At 36.3% G+C, this 20,146-nt stretch overlaps 1 protein-coding gene across 2 annotated transcripts; it reads right to left on the bottom strand.

The window, feature by feature from the left end:
• MOB1A (MOB kinase activator 1A) lies at window positions 1-18,985 on the bottom strand. Of its 2 annotated transcripts, none has more exons than XM_045827847.1 (6): window positions 18,737-18,985; window positions 14,808-14,971; window positions 11,338-11,431; window positions 9,501-9,634; window positions 5,226-5,389; window positions 1-3,550 (listed from the first exon to the last, which is right to left on the bottom strand). In XM_045827847.1, the coding sequence occupies exons 1-6, from the start codon at window positions 18,748-18,750 to the stop codon at window positions 3,473-3,475; spliced, it is 648 nt and encodes a 215-aa protein (XP_045683803.1). In that variant the 5' UTR covers window positions 18,751-18,985; the 3' UTR covers window positions 1-3,472. The 2 variants fall into 2 exon arrangements, with proteins under 2 accessions (XP_045683803.1, XP_045683802.1); XM_045827846.1 differs by having other exon boundaries at window positions 14,808-14,974; window positions 18,737-18,984.
• Between the last annotated feature and the right edge of the window lie 1,161 nt (window positions 18,986-20,146).

The following is a 20,146-nucleotide window of genomic DNA, read 5'->3' as shown; positions in this document are numbered from 1 at the left end:
TTTAGTCATTTCAATATATTTTATTCTGATGAAGTTACAAAAGTAGATACAAAATACCTTTTTGTAAAGTACAGTTAACTGACTTAGAAAAATAGATAAAGCCCCTAAAGGTTTAAAAATATAAATTTTCATGTAAAGAACATTTAAAAATATTTTAGATGGTAACCAAGACTAACTTATGCAAGCTATTTTTCTATGTGGACCAAACACAGAATGTTCTATAATCTATAGCACACCAGCAATCCATTTGGATTTACAGAATACTTGTTTGGAATACAATCTGATGAGAGAAAACTCAAGTGAATTTCAATGCAGTTGCTTCAATAAAATTACTGCTATCACATATAATATCCCCCCAGTCTTTTACAGTCTGAAATAGCAAAATAATGCAAAAACACAGGAGACTGAGGGACTACTATTTTCCCAGAATTCTACAATGCTAAATCCACTTAACAAGCAGGCGTCAGAAGGAAGTAATGTCCCTGTGGAAGGCGCTCAGTGTGATGGCTCGGCCAGCATTTTTTAGCTACAGACAAGAGGCAACCTCTTCTAACCAGGCAGGGATAACACCAGTGCCATGACTGGGGCTGCTTGGAAACAAATTTCTAGGACTTACATTCTTTGGGCCTGGTTTATTTATGCTTCTGAGGTAATAATGTTAAGTTTAGAGGCTCCACTTCTAGCATAACCTCATTGCTCAGAGAAAAGGCCAACAGTATAATCAGGAAACTGCAGCAATAATTGCAAAGGTTAAAATCTCCACCAGGACTGCTCCTCTGGCCTCACACTACTAGGCAGTTTCCTTTTGTTGTTATCAGGGTCATGTGACTACTGATTTGCATTTCTTGAGCAAGGAGCCACGTGAGCTAGAGCTCTCCAAGTCTATGAAAGAAAATACTGTGTTAGCTTGTGGCCCTCTAAAATCACTTTATCACTCTGGAGAAGAATAAAGGATACATTTGGCTGTCATTACAAAAACTAGTATGCACATCACTGTCCAAAAGTCTTTTTAAAGGCCTGGAAATAGAAGCGCCAAAGGATTAACTGCATAATTTATAAAGCACTCTTCACCCCACTGTTATCAGGCAGGAGGAGCAGAGCAGACACTGAGAGATGACTAGCGATGAGGGTCAGGGGAGGGCACGTGGTCAAACAGGCAAACCTCAGGCACAGGGAGAAACATCAAGAGAGGAGTCAAAGACAAGCTGATTTCTTCCAACTCTCATCAAAAGCTGGCCCTCAAGTCAGGAAGGGGCCAGCCTCGCCCCATTCCTCCAGCTTTCCTGCCTTCGCCTCTGTAGCCTTGGATGTAAACAAATAATGCTAACACTGAAGTTCAGATGCATTGTTGGTTAAGCCAGATTAGCATGGGAACCTGGCAATGTTTTTATTTTTTTAAAAAGGACATTCTGAGTCTCAAATTACAAATAATTTTATTTGTGTCATTCATAAGCTCCCTTTATACTATTCTAACGTGACCTATCTTTGGTTCATTTGGGGCTGGGTCATAAAGAGAGGGAGGATTTCTATCACTGAAAATAAATGGAGAAAAGTGAGAACCCTTTTGTTTGAGAATATTAGAGATGATAATGAAAGCACAACGCTGGTTGAGAAATCTAATTTCATTCCTTGCAGGCTTAATTAAAGCCAATGAGAGAGGAAGTAACATTCTCGGTAGCATCTAGAAACCTTGCTTTCTTGTTCGTAAATGATCAACATAAACATACAGACCACCTGACAGGGACCTTTGAATAAAATTAAAACATCGATTGTGAAATGTCTTATAGAGGGCTTTTCTCTTTTTTTGGTAAGTGATTATCCCACTTTTTAATTCCTGAAATGAGGTATGATTTCAGCCTAATAAGATGAAATGTTTTGTTTCCTTTAAAATTCTGTATATATTTGATAATTTACTGAAACTGAGTTATTACAAAAGTGGCATTTCTAAGGAACTCTCTCCTTCATACTCTAGTCTGGAATAATAAAAATAAACAACAAAAACTCTTATCAAAACTAACTTTTGCCAAATCTATCAAGACACTGGCGACTACTTTGCAGAAGTTACAACTCTGAAACAGGATGATGCCAGTCTGGCAAGTCTTTAGTGTGCCCGTGCCTCAATCTATTCAAACAGTCAGTGTTTGCTAAGTCCTATAAACCTGATGAAAATCAGATCTGTTCCTCGTTAACAGGGGAGATTCTTTTTATCTGATTAGAAATAGAATAATTTCAAGTTTTGATTAAAAAAATTAACACAGGATAAAACCCCTATGGGGGCTCAATTCATCCTTTGATATTAACAGAATTTTTTTTTTTACTTATTCCTCCCATGTTGTCTCATTAAATGTGTGCGCACGCACGCACACACACACACACAAGAACAGGGAACACACTAAACCTTAAGCTGTGCTATAATGTGTATACATTTCAAGGGTTTTTAATTGTGGTTTTCCTTAAGTTTAATCCTTATTGGGATAAAGTTGGTGCATTTCTATAGTACTCTTCACTAAGTCTCAAGCCACAATAAAAACATACAGAAGTAATTATTTAAAAAAGGAAACTCCAAACAAAGCAATGGAGTACTTTCTTCCACTCTCCTAGCCAGATTTCCAATGCCTCTAAAAGACAATGTGAAAGAAATTAGTGGTTTGAGACTTAAATTTGTCATAATTTTTTGGAAGTTTTTATTCAGCCAAAAGGCACACATTCAAATTAATCTGAATGTTTTTTAAAAAAATCTACAAGACCACCCTTAGATGCTTTAAAAAAATTATTTCTGATACATACTCCTAAACATTTAGATAGGTTCATGTGAACAAAATCCCCAACACAGATTAAAATATAGTCATTTTAAAAATAACTGTGGTTACTCCCATACATGTCATAACAATTTAAATCACAATCATGGACTTTGAAAAAATATACATATTTGCATTATCTATAAAAACACCAGTATACAACTTCAAACTACAATGTTATCCAAAGGGACACAAATGTTCTAAATCTTAAGGAAACCTGAAAATACCTCTTCTATTTGTAAAATAAAAGCAGAATAAAACTGATCTGAGTTTTGAGGAAGTTTTTTGTGGAAACTTGCTAATAAATTGGTGGAAATTCTTAATATCCATTATGCTGTCTGTAACCTGAAACAGACTAAATCATTTTCTTTAGTAAAATAATAATAAGTAAACAGATAAATTACAGATTAATTATCACATATTAACACCAAGTGTGACTCAGTGACAGTAACAAGAGTGGTTACACAGTGCCTCAGATTTGGCTGTGTCCTGAATTTCTCACTCTGAACATACTAGGCCAACCTACCTTTGGGACAATTTTATCAGTAGACACAGACAACAGGTCTTTTTATCATGTTTTCGTCAAGTCTGTATCACTAGTCTCTAATAGATAGCAATGAGATAGCTCTAGCAGGAGAGGAAGCAAGAGGGTAACTGTGCTCTAGAAGAAACATTTATCTGTCTTTTGATCCAAGCTTTTCAATTAATTCCTGAAGAGGTGCCAACTCACGCCTATCAATCAGATTAAACTCCTAAAAAGAGAAGAAAAATACAATTTTAAAATAGATCTAAAAGTAAAACTATGTAAATGTTATCATTCAAAGAAGATATTCCCAACCCTAGTTTTTTGAAATCCAAAAGAATGATGAAATGGTCTCTGTGAACATTTTAAAATGAAATCATTTCTTACTCCCTTTTAAGATATAGGGGACTTACAAAATAAGCAACTGTACCAACAGCATGATGTTCACTGTGTAAAACATTAAAATCAAAACTGAGTATGCCTGCATTTACACAGAAATTATCTGAAAACTGTACACCGACCCTCTGGCAGTAGCTACCTCTGGGGCAGCAGAACTTTCCTTTTCATGAATCTGCAGCTACAGCTGCACTGTAGGTATGTGCCAGCAACACTCTCAGAAGGAAAACAGACAAGAGCACACAGGACAACCTCCTCTGTGTAACTGACAGAACTGTAATACTCAGTATCTACTGTAAAGTTGATGGTTTTTCCACAAAAAAGAATATCTAGACATATTTATAGTTTGCATATACTGGGTTAGCCAAAAAATCCATTATGTTTTTCCGTATAATGGCTCTAGTAGCCCTCAGTTGTCTTTAACTTCATTTGGAACAGTTGTTAGATTGTATTGTGACAGGTGTCATATCAGGGTACATTAAAAAAAGCAAAATTGGTGAATTTTTATGCAGCCATTTAAATACTGAAGATGGAAGAAGATACACATTTTCAGTATATTATCCTTTATTTTTTCAAGAAAGGTAAAAATGCAACTGAAACACAAGAAAAGATTTGTGCAGTGTATGGAAAAGGTGCTGTGACTGATCTAACACATCAAGAGTAGTTTGCGAAGCTTCTTGGTACTGTTGACATTTTGGCCAAATAATTCTTTGCTGTGGGCTGTCTTATGCACTGGAAGATTAGTTTAGCAGCACCCCTGGCCTCTACCCACTAGTAGCCAATAGCAAAAGATAGCCAACATACTAAAAATATCCCAATCAATAGTTATTGGTGAAAATGAAAAAAATATGTCTTTTATTTTACAGAATAAGCATAACAGACTTTTGGGCCAACCCAACAGAATTATATATCTATAAAATGAGGCTAAAGAAGCACCAATTCTTGATATCCTTTTCAAACAATGTGAATTCTAGTGATATTTAAAGTTTCAATTCCAACTAAGAGCCCATAAGGAAATGAGCTACATCTCTGAAGGCAGTAGGCTTTTTTAAAGTTTCTAGCAGCTGACTTCATAAAAGTTGGCCTTAGGGGGAACTTTTGAAAACTGAATCCAAGACAACAGGTAAACAAGTTCTTCCAAAAGTTTCTTTTCCAGGCATAAACATCTAGTGAAACAATCCAACCTCAGACACTTTTCATAGTGTCCCTTCACTCAGCAGTGGCGGAACAGAAGGGTATGGACAAGCTCGTCTGAATTTCTGGTGCTCTGGCATATCCTAGAGCCAGAGACCTGGGCAGTCAGAGGCAGAAAGCCCAAAATGGAGGTAATGCTTTCTATGCTACTATGCACATCAGTGACATAAACAATGTGGCAAAGAGAAAAGAGAACCCTGCTTAAACTTAGCTTTGTATCTATAGATAAGACTCTATAAATTGCTCTTTATTAAAGTTACCAAGCCAAGTATGTCCAAGTCAAAGAACACAGAAATCAACATGGTTTAACTTACCTGAACAAAGAAAATAAAGTGCTTAAAAGAGGTGTTGAGGTGGGCCTCCTCTTGCAGCTGCATCACGGAATCAAAGTGCTGGTGATAAATGTGGGCATACACCCTGAAGAGACGCTTCAGAATGGTCTTTGCCACAGACATAAAGTTTTTGGGAAATGGGACACCTGTAACATAAATATATAATGGCAAATATACGTATATATTCATTAGTCTTCATCTAATTGAACAGTGGAAAGTTTAGATAAAGCCATGAGCAACTCCAACAAAACCACACATTCACAAATACAAGTCTATTGCCACGTATTTTTTAAAAGACAAGGGAAAAAAGAATCCCAAACCTGAATATAAGAGATATATTCACATACCACACTTTTTCTGACTGCCTTAGATTAGCAGGCACAGGTATCAGAAGTTATATATATAAGATGCTACTGAATCAAAGTTAAAATACAACTAATTTTACTTGTTTAATATTGAAGAGTTTCTTCCTAAGATTAAATAAATGCAAGAATAAGCATTTTGACAATAAACAGAAAATTTTTACTTTGTGTAATCTGTAACACTGAAAAAAATATTTTACACACTCAACTAGGACTGGAAACTCTCCTAACCAAAAGGAAAAAAAAAGCATTCTTCACTTCAAATCATTGTAATCTACTGTTTACAATTTTTTTAATCTTCTAAATTATCTGAAAAGACAGTTTTCTTAAACAAGAAGTTACAAACTTTTATTTTTTAAAGTGCTATTTTCATTTTTCTGTAGTTTAAGAAGGGAACAGACTTCTTAAAAAAGGGAGGAAGAGCATCTCCCTCTTTTTCAAAGAAAATAAACACCTTCTGAGAAAGAACTGGGTCTGGTAATGTCTCTCCGAGCACTGCAGGTAGGGATGCAACTGGCTACTTCCTGAGAACTTTGGTTGACAAGACCAAAGTCTCTTAGAAGGTAGGGAGAGGAAAACAACAATACAACTGGCACTAAGTACAGTAAATAAACACATAAGAATGTATCTGCTTCCGAAATAACCTACATTAGTGCCCTTAAAGGTTTGTTCTAGAACATTACTCTTAAAACATTTTCTTTCTTTAATCTTTCAGAGGACAAAAACTAAAACACTTTCTCTTTTCCTACATTTTACTTCTCAGTCTTTCATAGCTTGAAATTTAGTATATTTTGCTTTCATAAACTGATATTTGTGAGGGATCCCCTCCTCCCCAGTTCTGGTTAACAATTTGCTCTTTTAAAAATTATTCTGGAGCTCATGGGCATGTTTTTGTGAAATGAGGCTTTTATTTGTGTAGTGAAAAGATGGATTGTTATTTCAAACTCCTTTTCTCTCAGAATTTACAAATTGGCATCTTGCTAATAAAAGGAACAGTAATAACTTGGATATCTAGTTTAAAAATGAACAATAAATTTCATCTAATTGGCATAAGTAAGATGTAGATAACAGCTTAATGAGAGCAGAAAGAATTCTAGAACATCAGAATAAAGCACTGACAAATGGGAAACTGAGAAAAGAGAATTAAGTCAAAAGTATTCTGTATCTTTCATAAGAGAAAAAACTTCAATGAATAAAGAAATATAATTTGCTTTAACCTAAGGACCTTCCCAGCTGAATTTAACAGAAAATTCAATCGTGGTAAATATACAACAAAACTATGAAAAAGGAAATAAAATGCTTAATAATAGAATGAAAAAACTGACCAATAGCAAACAGACCAAGTGTAACATGATACAACTTTTTCCCTTGAAAAATAAATCTTTAATTAGACTTCATAAAAGAAATCTGCTATGGTCTGAATATTTATATTAGCAACTCGAGTGCACCCACGCGCCCCCACAAAATCCATATGTTGCCGTCCTAAGCCCCTGTATGGTATCATTAGTGGGTGGAGCTTTTGGGAGGTGACTAGGTCACCAGGCAGACCACTCATGAATGGGATTAATGCTCTTATAAAAAGAGGTCTCAGAGGGCTACCTCTCCACTATGTGAGGACTAGGTGAGAGGCTGGCCAGCAGCCCAGCAGTGAACCTTCCTCAGAACCCAAACAAGCTGGCACCCCGATCACAGATTTGCACCCTTTAGAACCTTGAGAAATTATGTTCTCGTGTTTATATGCCATCCATTCTGGTATTTTTGTTACAACAGCCCAAACAGACAAGACAGAATCCAACAATATGTTGTTCATAAGACACCCTTACACTAAAAATGACAAGGATCAATCCCATCAATAAATACCAATTCCAAAATCTTATTCAAAATATCAGCAAATAAAAAATACTCTTCCAGAAGAACAGAAAAAAAAATGGAGAAAACCTTATGGCTATCAACAACACATACTGGAAAAGCATCTGATAAAACTCTACAACCATACACCTGACAAAAAAATTGACACACATCTAACCAAATGCAAGATTCCTTCTTAATGCTAAATACTAAAGCACTCATAAAAGGAAACGAGAAAAGGATGTCTGCCATTATCACCATTAGTCAGCACTGTTCTGGAAGTACTAGTTGGTAAGTACAATTAGGTAAGAGTTACACAAGAAGTACATTAGCAGAAAAATGCAAAATTACTGTTATCTTAGTGTAATAGAAATGGATATTTTAGCTCTGGCTGGCGTAGCTCAGTGGATTGAGTGCTGGCTGGGAACCAAAGCATCGCAGGTTCGATTCCCAGTCAGGGCACATGCCTGGGTTGCAGGCCACAGCCCCCAGCAACTGCACATTGATGTCTCTCTCTCTCTCTTTCTCCCTCCCTTCCCGGTCTAAAAAATATAAATAAATAAAAATAAAAATTTAAAAAATCTTAAAATTTTTTTTAAAAACCTATAAAAAATTCGTATTTTAAAAATGCAAGAAAACCAGCCAAAAACAAGAGAAACATTCAAAACCTGATGGTCAATCATAAAATTTATATAAAAATCAGCTTTTCTATATATTAAACACTAACCAGTTGGAAACCAAATATCTACAAAAAAATGTTAAATGCGTAGGAATAAACTTAAGAAACTTGAAGGATTAGCAAGAAGTATAGAGTTTTACAAGAGGAAATAACAAGAGACGTGAAAAAATGAAGAAATATACTTTGATTTTGCATAGGCAAAATCATAATTGTCGAGAGAACAAGAATCCCTATATTAATCAATAAACTGAATGAAACTGTAATAAAAATCTCACAAAGATTTGGGTTTTCTTTTTTAACCTTGAACAAATAATTCTAAGTTCTTTGGAAGAACAAATATCCCAAAATAGTCATGAATATTCTGAAAAAGAAGAGCAAGGAAGAGAGCCCTACAAGATGCTCATGGATATGTGGCCATGGTTCATTAACACAGTGTGGAATTCTGGTGGGCACAGATAGAGATTAAAAGACTCCAAAATATGTGGCAAACTTGATAATCAGGGGAGAAAACACACACATTTGATAAATAGCACTGGACACACTGACTTGCATTTATAATTGGGAAAAAAGAAAAGGAAATAGTGAGAAAAAAAATTCCAGACACAACAAAGATTTAAATGTGAAAACAAAAACACAAAACTACTCATTGAAAACACAAACATTTTAATAATAGTGAAGTAGTTGAAAACCTTTCCAATTATTGATTAAAATCCACATGTAAAGCCCTGGCTGGTGTAGCTTACTGGACTGAGCACAGGCCTGAGAAACAAAGGGTCACCAGTTCGGTTCCCAGTCAGGGCACATGCCTGGGTTGCAGGCCAGGTCCCCAATAGGGGACATGCAAGAGACAACCACACATTGATGTTTCTCTCCTTCTCTTCCTCTTTCCCTTATTCTCTCTAAAATCCAGATATCATTAAAGAAAAATTAATAAGACAAAATAAGAAAGTTATACATATAACAGCAAAAACACTTCATGAATACAGTAAGACAAAAGGCAACCTGGGGAAAAATACATACATTTATGATAAAAAGCTAATATCCTTAACATACAAAGGAATGAGGAAAGGATAGAAAAAGAAAATACACAATGATCAGTAAAACAATAAAATGCTCAATTACATCAATATCTTAAAAATGTAGCTTAAAACAAATTTACTTACCCAAATTATAAAAATTTAAAAATGATTAACTATCAATATTAGTAAAGAAACACGGGCAGACGCAAACATGTCTGGAAGGAGTATACATTTATAATCCTTTTAGAGAGAAATGTGGTAGTCCCTTTTACTTTTTTAAAGTAATGGAGTGTTAAAAAGCACACATTTATCATTTAAAAAGAAAAATAGTTCTACAATATTAACTCACCAATCTTAGAAGGAAAAAGAGTTTCATCATCAAGTTGATCTTGAACCCAAGTCATCAAGTAGTCAATGTATTTTGGTGCAGAACATTTGATTGGCTTTTTAATATTAGTACCATCTGCCCAATGATATTCATATCTGAAGAAAAAAAGGTATTACTGATAAAGTTTTCACATTAACAAATGTGTAAATTATAATCAAAGTAGGTTTACACTTTGTCAAGAAATTATATATATCTTAAAAAAAAAAAAGATTTATTTATTTATTTTTAGAGAGAGGGGAAGGAAGAGAGGGAAACATTATGTTTGGTTGCCTCTCCGGTGCCCCCTACTGGGGACCTGGCCCTCAACTCAGGCATGTGCCCTGACTGGGAATCAAACTGGCCACACTTTGATTTGCAGGACAGCACTCATCTACCGAGCCACATACCAGCTAGGGCAGAAGTTATATATATCTTTAGTAAATTACCTAAATTTCTATTGAAGATTACTGAGAGTTTCCTATAGAATTATTTTGAAATGTGATGGCTATGACTGAAAGAAAAGGAGAAGATAATGTGGCAGCTGGCAATGCCACAATATAGAACAGCCCTGGGAAAAATAAAAGAATTTCATTCCTATCTGTTAGGCAGAGAGCACTGAGGACTGGGGAAGGAGCTGATGAATCACCACATTCTGAGATCCTTGGCCACAGGTTATCACCAACAGGTCAAGATTATAAAACCCTGTTTCTTGGAGAGGGTGTTAAAGAAGCATCCTTGAGCATGCATTTTTTTGCACCCTCACCTTTGCAGAGCTAGAATGATTAACAAGGCTTACACAAAACTTCACTGTGTCAAGCATTTAAGCCATAATTAAGTTTAATTTTCCTATTTATTTAAATTTATTTTAAGGAAGCTTGAGAACTAAAATTTAAAACAACACAAAATCAAAACATTCCTCCTAAAATACTGTAATAAAAATATGACTGCACTCATGGGGGACCTATTTATCCTTTATACCTGTAGCAAATTTAGAAAAGATAATTTTTTCCGAAGAGCTAAATAAATATCTTGATACCATCTATCATCACATAAAATCAATTACTATAGCGAAAAGACTGGAAGGAAACACCTAAATCATACACCATCACACCTTGAAACATTATGAGTAACAAAGAGTTCCATCTCTTCCTCAATATTTCTTGAAATTTATTATAGGTAAGTTTTTAAAATCTAGCATCTTTAAGCCAGATAACTAAAGCAGCACAATTTGGAAGTAATTAACACCAAATAAGCACAAGAAAAAAGAATCAAATATGAAAGAGTCAACTAAAAACTTGATTTTGCCTTGGCTGGTGTTGCTTAGTGGACTGAGCATCAGCCTGCAAACCAAAGAGTTGAAGGTTTAATTCCCAGTCAGAGCACATGCCTGGGCTACAGGCCAGGTCCCCAGTAGGGGGCACACGAGAGGCAACCATACATTGATGTTTCTCTTCCTTCTGCCTCCCTTCTTCTCTCTTGAAAAATAAATAAAATCTAAACAAACAAACAAACTTGATTTCAAGAAATTAATTTAAAAACCAGAAACAGAACCATAATGTTAATAAAATTCTAATCTTTTCTTATTATTCCTCTAATTCAACATTCACCTTACTATAATGCAATTACAAAATCAAACACTAAGTACCAAATGGCAAAATATTTAATAATAACTAAAAGCTTATGGGTATTTAAGAACTCATAAAAATGAACTGCTTTAACACAGACAAGAAAAACAAAAAAGTATTATTTAATTTCTATCGATTAATGATTAGCTTTATTTAGTAATCCACACACCTATATAAAAAGGGGTAACATGTACCTTGGACCTGCAGACATGACTGGACAGCTTGCTTCAGTGCAGAATTCTGTGATAGTTCCATATAACATGTTGATTTGGTTGAAGAAATCCACAGCTGGCAAGATAATAGCAGAATTGTATTAAAATATATATGTAAACACAACAAAACATCAGACCTCTCAGTTGAAAAAAGTAGACAATGTACTCCAATTCTTGGGAAATTCAACAATCCAGGATATTGTAAATTCTCTTTATAAGTTGTCACATCCAAGTAAACTTTAATATACATTCATTTTTGATGTACTGAGCTTTTAACCAGCATATGACAGAAAAAAAAAATCAGGCACAATTCCAACTTAATGGTGACTGTTAATTAGGTCATTAGCATACACAATTTGATTACATCCAAGGGAATGAAAAAAGTCATAGTTTCTATTCATGTGGACCAGACAATATCATTTATTAGAAAAGTGTTGTAGAGCATACTGTGAGGCAGAAGGTACGCTGGCTGTTATTAACTAGCATTAAAAAAATCTAATTCATCATTAAAAAGAATTGAGGCTATGCATATTGAGGAAAAAGACACGAGAATGTCTCTTGACCTGGATTCTCCAGCTAACAGAAAGGAGAAACTACAAGAAATGAATAATACAACACATAAGAAGGTAGTTATACAAAGGCCAACACCTAAGTGCAAGAGTTCAGAGCAAGAGCAACATATTAAACAGGTGAGCTTGTCAGGGAGTACTTTCTAAAGAAGCTTCAGCTAGATCTGCAAAATAATGGAAGAGGAACAGGGTGAGCGAAACAACTTAACTGACTGAAACATACTCTGTACAAGAACCCCACAGGCCTTAAAACCACTCAAGTTTTTAAAAATGTTTTAGTTCCCTGTCTAAAGGAGTACCTAAAAATCCACTAGGGCTTTTCCAAGTTTCTTGAAAAACATATTAAAGGAACTTTGTACAAAACTCCCTTACTGACAAACCTTCCTCTTAATTAGTCATGTTTCTAAGAAAGCAATACTTAGGCACTCAGTATTCTTTCAAAACAAAGAGTAGGCCCAGATGGTATGCTAGTTTATTGGTCTAAAATAGTGACCTTCAGCCAGTGTGTGCCACAAGAATTTTTAAAATGTGCAATACTTGACTATTTAGTCAAGGCACTTACCTCTTTTCCCTTCGATTATCAAATTAAAAAATGACAACAGCCAACACAACAATAGCCATCTGGTGTGAACCAATCAAAATTATACCAATTCTTTATTTTGTCAGGGAGGCAAAAAATAAATGTTTTTGGTGTGCTGCAGAATTTTATTAATTAGTTTGTATGCCATGGAATGAAAAGGGTTAAAAAATCACTGATCTAAAAGCAAGCGCTCTCCAAACATGCTCCAGGGATTCCCAGTTTCAGGGGGTTCTGTGAGGCTGGAACAACTTAAACTGCCCGTCTCCCTCTCACTCTCTTGCAAGTGCCCTGGAGTTACCCAGTGGCTCCATGATGTGTGACAACGCCACAGCCTGAAGGCAGAAGCAGACATGAGGATCCAGCTGTCTCCTATTATGCTGGACATTAAATAACATTTGCAAAGATGCAAAAACAATGCCACACTTCTCACTAAAATTTATTTTGAGAAATAGTCACTTTTTATTAAAATATATATTAACATGCAATCGATTTATTACTGTTATTTTTAGATGAATCTAAAAACAAACAATATTTAAAATTTCTAACACTGTAAGTATCACTAGCTATAACCTAAAAAATGAAAAGCTTTTTAGGGTTCTCAATAATTTTTTAAAAGATTTTATTTATTTTTAGAGAGATGGGAAAGGAGGAAGAAAGGGAGAGAAACATCAACCAGCTCCTTCCTGCACACCCACAACCAGGAACTGGGGGCAACAACACAGGTGTGTGAACCAACCCAGTGACCCCTGGGTTCGCAGGCTGGTGCTCAACGCACTGAGCAATACCAGCCATGGCTGGGGTTCTCAATAATTTCTGAAGAATAAGGGGGTCCTGAAACCAAATGGATTGAAAACAGCTCATCTAGAACACTAAGTCACAGAAAAATCTAAGGCTGAAGAAGGTCAACAAATGCCTTTAAAATAAAAGATGATAATGTAAGTTTTTAAAAAGGAGGGATCTTTTCTAATATGTAATATTTCACATGGCTCACATATCAAGAAGAAATATACAGTGAAAAACATCTAAACTCCAACCACTACAAATCCCCACTCCACAGGTTACTGTATTAATTTTTTTCTGCACCCAGCCCCCTAAGTTTATTTGTCCTGTCTTACACAAAAAGTAATATATTATGCACATCTGCACTTGTTTTTTCTTAGTGACATGAATAATGGCTTTTTAAGGAGTTGAGAAAATAAATTTTTCTTACCGTGGCTATTGGAAAATTTTAAATTACACTTGTACCTTACTTTTTAAAAAAGATTTTAAAAGATCTTATGTTTTTACTTTTAGAGAGAGGTGAACGGAGAGAGAAGGAGAGGGAGAAAAACATCTGTGTGCAAGAGATATGTTGATCTGTTGCCTCTCGAATGCCCCCAACTGAGGACCTAAACCACAACCCTAGCAGGCGCTCTGACTGGGAATCGAACCAGCAACCTTTTAGTATATAAGCTGGCGCTCAATCCACTGAGCCATACCAGCTAGAGCTTCTTTTTTTTTAAGATTAAAAAAAAATTTTTTTTATTGGTTTTAGAGAAGGCAGAAGGAAAGGGTGAGAGAAGGAGGGAGAGTAAGATGAGGAGGGGGACCAAAGGGGGGGGGGTGGAAAAACATCAATTTGATTGTTGTTCCACTTATTTATGCATTCATTGGTTGCTTCTTGTATGTGCCTTGACCTGAGACTGAACCCACAACTTTGGCGTGTATCTGATAATGACAATGACAACGCTCTAAACAACTGAGCTATTAGGCCAGGACCAGAAATGTTACATTCTGAACATTCAAATCTCTAGCCTCAGCATATTCTTCTATGCCTTGCTCTCCTCACTTTCTTGAACTCAAGAGTGACTTTCAGCTCATGGATCCCACCATTTTCTCACAACCTCTCAATTTCCGATGACAACTCTTAAATCACAACAAATAAGTGACTGAAGGTATGACTTGTAGTGGACTTTTCTTTATACGTGGTAGGCAGATTGAGAGTTTCTGGAAGTGGAAGCACAACTATACAGCTGGATTCCCTAACAAAGTCATGTTCCATCACAGGTAGATTCTTTGCATTTATCAATCTTTTATTTGACCTTACTCAGCTCCATTTCTCCCCAGAAATTACCCCAAAACACTCATCATTTCTCCTTAGGTCTCTCTGTTCAACCACAAAAGCTATAACCAAGAGCTTAGTGTTTCTTTATAGATAATCTATTATATTACAACCTTTACATACCTGCAAAATAAAATTCATTAAGAGATTTTAGCAAAACCTTCCTATAAACCAGAAAAGTTGAATGTTATTAAAAACTTACTGTTAACAGCAATCCATTCATTGAGATCCTCTCCCTCTGGCAACATAACAGCTTGTCTCAGATTTCCACTTCCTAGAGTTGCTTCTGCATGTTTTAAGAGTTCATACTGATGAGACCCTTCAGGGATATTCTTCTTTGGTTTGAATGTTTTAGAAGAGCGGCTGCTGCTGTTAGAAGAAAAACATATCAATTTTAGGACTAGAAGCAGAATGGCATAATTAATGGCATTAATATAAACTGTTCTGTAAAATAAAATATATTCCCTGAAAAGTGCCAGGATTTTGGGGAGAGGGGGTAATGATCATAATAAAAAGAATGCTTTAAATTTCTTTCCTCACGTAGAAACAGGATTAGCAGCACAATTTCACACATAAGACAATTTAACTATGCCCCATGAAGCAGTCTGGTATAATAAAAGGGTTCTTGAACCAAAAGAAAAACAACAACAACAACAAAAAAAACCCCTAGATTTTAGTCCCTGATCTACCATTATCTCTGTGATTGCTTGAGAAACCTAACCTTCTGGCCTCAATTTCCACCTACACAAAATGGTGCTGGGAGGACAGTAGCCCTTAGGTTCCAATACCTCAAAAAAAAAAAAACAAAAACCAGCATCTGTATCAAAACATCTAGGATGCCATCAAAGCAAACCACAGCAAAAGTGACACATTTTTTTGAGGTTTTTAGAATGAAAAATAAATGAGACAGAGATAACTGGTTATTGGCAAAATCTTTATTCCTATCTTTATACGCCATCCATAAGGAAGGTCTTCTTAACATGTCACAAAACCCAGAAACCTTAAATAGATGGACTTCAACCCATAACAATTAAAACTTCAGTAACAGCCCTCACTGGTGTGGCTCAGCGGATTAACTACCAGAACCCCAGTTGGAGGTGTGCAACAGGCACCCAATTGATGTACCTCTTACACATTGACGTTTCTCTCCCTCTTTCTCCTTCCCTTCCTCTCTAAAAGTAAAATAAATCTTAAAAAAAGAAAAGAAACCTTCAGTAACAGAGCAAAAAGACATGTAATGAAAAAACTACTTGCAACACATATTACAAAGGATAAACTGGATAATAACAAGCTTCTGTAATCTGTTAAGAAAAAAGGGCTAAGGAGATAAATAGGCAATACGGAAGGAAAATAGGAAGGAAAATACAATGATTAATGAAAATCTGAAAAGCTGTTTAACTAAAGTAAGGTTTATTCTTCCTTAAACTGAGTGTCAAAAGTTAAAACAATTAACATTAAGTGTGGTGAAAATGAAAAGTGTTTCTGGGAGGGCAATATGGCGGTATACGTTAACACCGAAATGCTCCTCCATCTACCCCTTCTGAGTATCTCTCTTAGATACAGGTAAGGATGTGTTTTCCAAATTTTTTAAAAACTCTTTATTTAGGAGGACAGTTTTATTTTTATGACTTCAGTATCATTACTAACATGGTTTACCTTACAAAGTATTCTCTCTTCTTTTTTTAATGGGAATGCATTTCTGTCATAACATTCTGAATTTTTTATATTTTTTTCAAATTTTAATTGTTGTTATAGTTTTCTGCCTTTTACTCCCATCCCAGCCCACCCCCCCATCCAAGATTATTTTTAATAATGAAAAATCTAGAAATGATCCTAAGGCTTATTAAAAGAATGATTAAATAAACTATGATATATCCACAAACCATGGAGTATTGTAGTTAAGATGAACAAGATACAAGAACAGATAGAGCTACATGTGTTTACATGAAAAGATCTCAAGACATGTTAAAACAAAACAAAATGGACAGCAGCTCATTTTTGTTTTTTCTGTTTAACTGTATTTTGTTTATGCTATTCCAGTTATAATTTTTCCCCCTTTACCCCACTCTACCCAGTTCCCCCTCCCTCAGGCAATCCCCACACCCCTTGTCCTTGTCTATGGGTCATGCATATATATTCTTTGGCTACTCTATTCCCTATGCTTTACATCCCCATGATTATTCTGTAACTACAATTGTACTTCTTAATCCCTTCACCTTTAGGAGCCCATTTTGTAAATATACAAAGTATCAGAAAGGATACACATCAAACTGATACTGGTGATTACTTCTAAGAAGGGGAAAAGAATAAACTGTGGGCTTTTACTTTACCTCAGATATTTGAATTTTAAATAAGACTGATTAAAAAGTAAAATCAAATATGGACAGTTTTCGACATGGTAAATACCTCTATTTAAATGAGAAGTACTAAATAACAAAGAATAGCCTTTTACAGATAGAAAGGTGTGAATGACAGGAAGTTAAATATGGAAAAGATGAATGATGGCTCAATATTCAAATGTGATCTTTGTCTAAATTAGGACTTGGGCTCAAATGACACCATCAAGACAGTGAAAACAATCCACAAAATGGGAGAAAATATTTGTAAATCATAGATGTCACAGTGACTTGTATCAGGGATAAAGAATTATTACAACTCAAAAACATAAAGAGAAATAATCCAAATTAAAAATGGCCAAAGGTTGTCAACTATAATTGAAAACGAAATTTTTTAAATGGTCAGAAGATTGAAATAGACATTACTCCAAAAAACACATATATACAAATGGCCAGTAAGTATGAGAAAGGATGCTCCACCTTCTTAGTTATTAGGGAAATGCGAATCGACATCACAATGAAAAACTACCATTTTACATCTACTTAGGATGGTTATAATCGGAAAGACAATAAGAGCTAGTGAGAGTGTGGGGAAAATGAAATTCATTCAATGCTGGTGGGAAAGCAAAATGGTCCAGGTGCTTTGAAAAAGTGTGGCAGTTCCCTCAAAAGATGAAATATGGTTACCATGTAACTGAGCAATTCCACTCCTAGGTGTAATACCCAAGATAAATGAACACATACATCCAACACAAAAAATCTGTAGTACATACAAGTTCATAGCAGCATTATTCATAAAATCAAAAAGTGGAAACTCAAATATCCACCAACAAAACAAAGTTCAGAAGAAATACACAGCCTCTCACATTTACGTTCAAAGACCAACTAAACAACTTGCATACACAAACCACTAAATAAACATTAACTCATAAAAAAGACTTGAAGCACGGAGAGATTGTTCTAGTAAAATAGACATTTCCAATTAAAACAAATCATACAGATTTTTTGACATGGTAATCATACTTTGGAGCCTACACCCTAAAAAAAAAAATCAAAAGGAGCAGAAAAGCGATAAGGACAAAGATATTCTCAGTAGCACTAATTTACAAGTAGCGAAAGAATTAAGATTTCTCACAATAAGGAACCAGGTAGATTAACTCTAGTTATGAAACACTGTAATATTAAAGTGTAATAAAAATGTCAAGTGTGTGGATAATGTCCGTAACTAAAAATGGATATTTATTTAATCACACAACATACATTTAAGCAGTATACTACGTAGACAGCGCTACCTGAGAATAATAAGGTGCTAGAGCAATGTTTCTCAAACTGCAGCACTCCACGTTGCAGCACGTTTTCCTGCGGCGGCATTTTTCCGCGGGGCTAACAATACTGAGGATAACTAAAACTAGACAAACGGTGGAGTAAAAAGCTAAGTCAGCAGGAATCGCTACAAGGCGGCTCCAGACCGGAGAGAAACTAGGAGCCACTGGCCTCGCCCCCAGATCGTCCCTGCGCCCTCAGGGGCGTTGGGGCGGAAAGTTTGGACGCGCTACAGGCCTCGGGGCCTTTTCACCCCGTTTCCTTTACGTTGACTTCTCGTTCCATTTCCTTTGAATCGACTTTTCACCTCCGTCTACCTCGGCCCACGTCCCATCCTCCCCCGTAGCCGCAAACCGGGGCAAGACAAAAGCCAGCCAATTCAACCCCTGGGCGACCCTAGCCTCAGCCGTCGGCTCGCCCCTCCCCGCCCTCAGCACTGAGCCCTGCACCCCTCGGCCCCGTCCGCACTCACAAGAGGAAGCTCATCTTCTATCCTTAGACAGGAGGGAAGGGGCCGCTGGCCCCTGCCACGGTCAGGTTTCGGAGCCCACACGGGATATCCCCTGTGAGGTAGCAAACAGTCCTCAACCCGCCAACAGCGAAAGTACTTGCCGCCGTTGCTCCGAGCTGGGGTCAAACGGCTATAACCCGACTCAAATAGCTGAGCCCACCTGGGCCTCCTCCCCCACCCCGGCCTAGCAGAACCGAAATGCGGAAACAGCAAAATCTCGCGAGAGAAGGCTTCGCTTAGCCCTACCCAGCCCCCAGCCTAAGGGTATTCAGCTTGCCCCTTTTCGCCCCACCCTCTTTTACAGCTCATCCAATCATCATTGCCCAGGCCGGGACTTCCTTCTCTAGGAGGCAGGGTGGGATTGAGGTTCTAGGCCCCGAGGAGTGTCTGGGCAATTGTTTTGTCCTAGCGTGTTGCCATAGGTGTACGTTTCCTGGATGTCATCAGACCTCTGTGAATGCTGCAGTTTTAAAAAATTTAATTTGATTTTTAAATTGAGTTATAATTCACATAGCATGAAAGTCACCCTTTTAAAATGTACGCTCCAATGGTGTTTTTCGTATATTCTCAGAACTGTGCAGCCGCCACAACTATTCAATTTTAGAGTATTTTTGTCACCGCAAAAAGAAATCGGTACCCTTTAGCAGTCCTCCCTCTTTTCAACAGCTGGCAGCAACTAGTCTACCTTCTTTTTATATGTATTTGCCTAATCTGGGCATTTGATATAAATGGAATTACATGTAATGTTTCCAAGATTCATTTGTTGTAGCATATGTCAGTACTTAATCCCTCTTTATAGATGAATAATATTTCATTGTATGAATATACCTTACTTCGTTTATCCATCCATCTACTTTTGGACATTTCCTTTTCTACTTTTTAACTATGCTGAATAATGTTACTAGGAACATTCCCGTATGGGTTTTTATGTGAACAAATGTGTTCATTTCTCTTGAGTATACTTGTATGTCTAAGAGTGGTTGGTTTGTGTGGGGAAGCAGAGATTGCCACCGCAAAATATTCCTTTTGGGTTACTGATTTTTTTTTTAGCTGGTTATTTTCAAGAAACAAAAGACTCAGAAAGAGCCTTTAACCTTCAACCTAATTGTCCCTAAAAGAATTTAGATAGAGGACCTGCTGCAGAAAGGGAGCTACTACTGAAACTGTAACCGGAAAAGACACCGGCATTCAGGCTGCCTGTCACTACCAAATCCAATAAGCAATGACAGCAATTGAATCTTTTATGGGCTCTTTATTCAGATGGCCAGTGATCTAAGAAGATGGCGGGTTCATACCCTAGCAAACCATCTTGCCTTCTCTTTCCTGGCCAGATCTTTTATAAGGAGGGTGAGAGAGGACAAGCAAGGTGCG

This window comes from Phyllostomus hastatus, unplaced genomic scaffold (genome assembly GCF_019186645.2).
Source record: "Phyllostomus hastatus isolate PE091 unplaced genomic scaffold, TTU_PhHast_1.1 phas_scaffold_78, whole genome shotgun sequence".
NCBI classification, from domain to species: domain Eukaryota; kingdom Metazoa; phylum Chordata; class Mammalia; order Chiroptera; family Phyllostomidae; genus Phyllostomus; species Phyllostomus hastatus.
The sequence above is the reverse complement of the archived record's forward strand: the minus strand, read 5'-3'. Positions and strand labels throughout refer to the sequence as shown.